At 58.7% G+C, this 3,527-nt stretch overlaps 1 protein-coding gene across 1 annotated transcript; it reads right to left on the reverse strand.

The window, feature by feature from the left end:
* Nucleotides 1–214: 214 nt before the first annotated feature.
* LEP (leptin) lies at nt 215–2,844 on the reverse strand. Its single transcript, XM_065423623.1, has 2 exons — nt 2,701–2,844; nt 215–577 (listed from the first exon to the last, which is right to left on the reverse strand). The coding sequence occupies exons 1-2, from the start codon at nt 2,842–2,844 to the stop codon at nt 215–217; spliced, it is 507 nt and encodes a 168-aa protein (XP_065279695.1).
* Between the last annotated feature and the right edge of the window lie 683 nt (nt 2,845–3,527).

Consider the following 3,527-nt stretch of genomic DNA (forward strand, 5'->3'; position numbering starts at 1 on the left):
CCTCAGTATTCTGCTCCTTGCTAGAAGGACAGCGAGGAGGGTATGGCCGGGCACCAGGTAAAGTCCTTGGTGTATTTTCTCTCAGTGGAAGTACGTGTGGGAATGAAAATTCTGACATTCAGAGCAGCGGGCCGGAAGCTGACTGAAGGGAGAACCTAGAACAAAGATGTGCTGTTCTAGGCTTTCAGTCAGCTGGTGATGGAGCCGTTCTCCTCTAGCAGCTCTGAACGTGATCCAGATGTTTGACGACGCTGTGCAGGCACTTCTGGAGCCGGTCCAGCGCCACCACCGCAGTGGTGTAAGGAGAGGTAGTCAGCAGCTCCGTCAGATTCCCCAGAGCGTCCAGGTTAGAGGATTTGTGGAAGGTGCAACCGAGGTGAGAACCCAAGGTCTGGATCAGACTCCGGAGGTTCTCGATGTCGTTGAAGATTTGTGCTACTGGCACGTTTTCCATGGGCAGGCTGGGCAGAATCCTCTGGAATATCTGCAAGGTCTCGTCCATGGAGTCTAAGCTCTCCAAGGGTCGCTCTCCGGGGATGAAGTCAAGTCCATTTATCTTCAAGTGCAGAGGGAAGAGCTGCATGGAGGAGAAGGCTAGTTAGCCACGCTAGCACAGGGCTGCCCTCTCTTCTCTGCAGGGGCTGTTTGGCTCAGGACTATGGCACGTCTATGCTCCGGGGATCAGCCCCATAGCTCAGACAGCTCTAGAAAGGCCTGCATGCTCTTCCTTGGGACACGTCAAACAAGGCCGTCACAAAGGCGTTGGGAAGGCCACGCCGGTGGCCATGGAATGAATGGGCCCCTTTGCTCTGCTGCCTTTGAAGGCACTTTCTACAGCATGTGTGAGGCAGGGGGAGAGGGGGGAGGAAACACATGTGCCATGGGTCTAGGCAGGGGTGGAAGTAACTTACAGGATTTACTGGTACTGCCAGTCCTGAGGGGGGTGTGGCCTCATCTGGAAAAGGCGTGGCCTCAACCAGAAGAGGCGGGGCCTCTGAAGATTTAAAGGCTGCAGAGGTGGCTGGGAGCCCCCGGGCTCACGGGCAAATTAAAGGGCCCGGGGCTCTGGCCGCCGCGGAGTTCCAGACACTTTAAATCCCCACTGCAGCTCCAGCTGGGATTTAAAGGGCTCTGGGCTTCCCGCAGTGGCAGGGAGCTCCAAGCCCTTTAAATCCCGGCCCCAGCCCTGCCGCCGGAGCTGCGGGCGGGATTTAAAGGGCTCGGAGCTCCCCGCCGCTGCGGGGAGCCCAGAGCCTTTTTCATCCCGGACGCGGAAGCCGGTGCGGTCCGGCACGGCGTACTGTCTCTTGCCGGTATGCCGGACTGGACCGGACTGGCTTACTTTCACCTCTGGGTCTAGGTCACAAACAGGGGCTGGTTCTAACTGCCTCCTGATGCCTCCTGCCCTGGCTTCAATCGGAGAGTTACCTGGGATCCCCCAAGCAGAGGCGGGGCCCTTGGCCAGAGCAAGTGGGGGGGCCCTCCTCACCCCTTCCGCCTGCTGTCCCACCCCATTCTGCCCCCCACTGCAGCCCTGCAACGCCTTTGCTCCTTTCTGCCCCCCACGATCAGAGAAGCTCTGTCCCCCCCCCACACACACACTGCCCCAGGGCCGCAGTGGGGAGTGAGAGCTCCCCCAGCCCTGAAGCGAGAGCACCTCCAATCCCGGGGCCGCAGCCGGGCTCCAGGCGCTGCGGCTTCCCCGACCCACCCACACAGTGCTTCTGCTGGAGCGCCAGGCTTCCACCGCCCAGCAGTGGATTTTTTTCCAGGGCCCCCCAATTGGCCGGGGGCTCTGGGCATGGGCCCCATTGGCCCATTGGCTAATCCGCCACTGCCCTCAGGTAGGAATGCAGCACGGTGGGCAGTGTCGGGGCATACAGTGGGCAAAGTCAAGTGAGAATTCGCAGCACGTGGCAGCAAATGACTCACTTTGGAGCTGCAGGAAGGACAGGCGGTTAAACCACAGAGCCTGGGGGCTGGCTCCTTCTTCCCTCTCTGCCACTGGCACGTGACCGTCCTTGGGCACCTCCTAACCTGCTCAGTGAGTGCCAGGAGCTTGGAGCATTGAGATTCTTTGATGGGAGGCGCGAGGCGCGCATGGAGATCCCTGGAGCAGGGAGATAGCAGTGCCTCGGGGGAGAACTCACCTGGCCAGCCAGCCTAGGCTTGGGCCCCTCAGTGCGAGGGAGGACGAGGCGCTGAAGAGCTCGGAGCAGGGGAAGGCGGATGATGGAAGTAGCACGGACTAGAGAAGTGTGTGTGTGTTCCCCGGCTCAGAGATAAGGACAGCAGCGAGGACGTGACACCCCAGCTGCCTCTCCTCAGTGCAGGGCAGTGAAGGGCTGTCCCAGGGAGCAAGAGAGATTGATGCTGCCCCTCAGGGAAGGCTCCCTTCCAGCCAGCTCAGGGACAGTGGAACCGTCCCCCAGGGGAAGGGACTCAGGACAGGGTGGGCAGTTACAGACTCGTCAACCTGGCACCCGCAGTCGTCTCCAGCTTTGATTCCCTGGGTCGGATCCTCAGCTGGCGGGGCCCACTGGCTTCTCTAGCTCGGAGCTGCTTTCCGCCAGCTGACGGCCTGGCCCCAGGAGTCTGTTCGTGCCCCGAGGGTGAAATACAGCAGCGCCGGGAGAGGAATCATTCCGTGAGCTGACCCGATCGCCCCACTGATCCTCCGCCCGGCTCGCCCCCTCGTACCTGGTGCTCCTGGATCCGGGCTATGATGGTTCGCGTGAGGTTTTTGGTGTCGGCCTTGACCTTGTCGATTTTCACCGGCCGGCTGTCGAAGAGAGGCAGCCAAAACCAGAGCAGCCCACAGAGCGGCAAGCTGGGACACCGCATTTTCCTCCCGCCTTCTTCGCTAAGGCCCTAAACAGGGAAGAGGGACGCAAGTTAAATGGGTGTTTGCAGCCCCCCAGAGACGTGGCCTCCCAGGAGGTCTGAGAGCTGTGGCTGCCTCTGCTCCAACAGGGGTGGGCTTCTCTGCCTGTGCACAGGGCGCCAGGCCATCAAATGAAGGAGCAACCTCCCCAAATCTGCTTCTGGCTCTCAGCTAGGTCTTTTAACCTGAGCCGGGGAGCCCATGCCGGTAAAGCCAGGGGTCCCAGCTGCTGACGAGACACCCCGGGGCATTGCACTGCACAGACCATCTGCACCCCAGCGGTTAAAGCAGCGTGACACAGGACGGGGAGCTCTCCCTGGAGGTGAAGCCCTGCAGCATTCAGCAGCATGTTCTGTGCAGCACACCTTACACCCGCAGCTCTCCACGGTGTAGGACTCATGAATGAAATTGTTTTTAATTGTTTACTTTATTAATGTAACTTCATAAGTAAAGTTTTATGAATGAAACAACATTCATTCATAAAACCGGTTACCCCAATAACTGGCTAATTAACAGTTAAGATGCTTGTTAAGAGCCATAGCTGTTCAGTCAGCTGCCTCTGTAAGTTTCACTATCAATCCAATTCCTACTTAAATCACTGAGACTTGCACTGTTTCAGTATTGTAACTTCTGTTCACCATTT

This window comes from Emys orbicularis, chromosome 1 (assembly GCF_028017835.1).
Source record: "Emys orbicularis isolate rEmyOrb1 chromosome 1, rEmyOrb1.hap1, whole genome shotgun sequence".
NCBI lineage: Eukaryota > Metazoa > Chordata > Testudines > Emydidae > Emys > Emys orbicularis.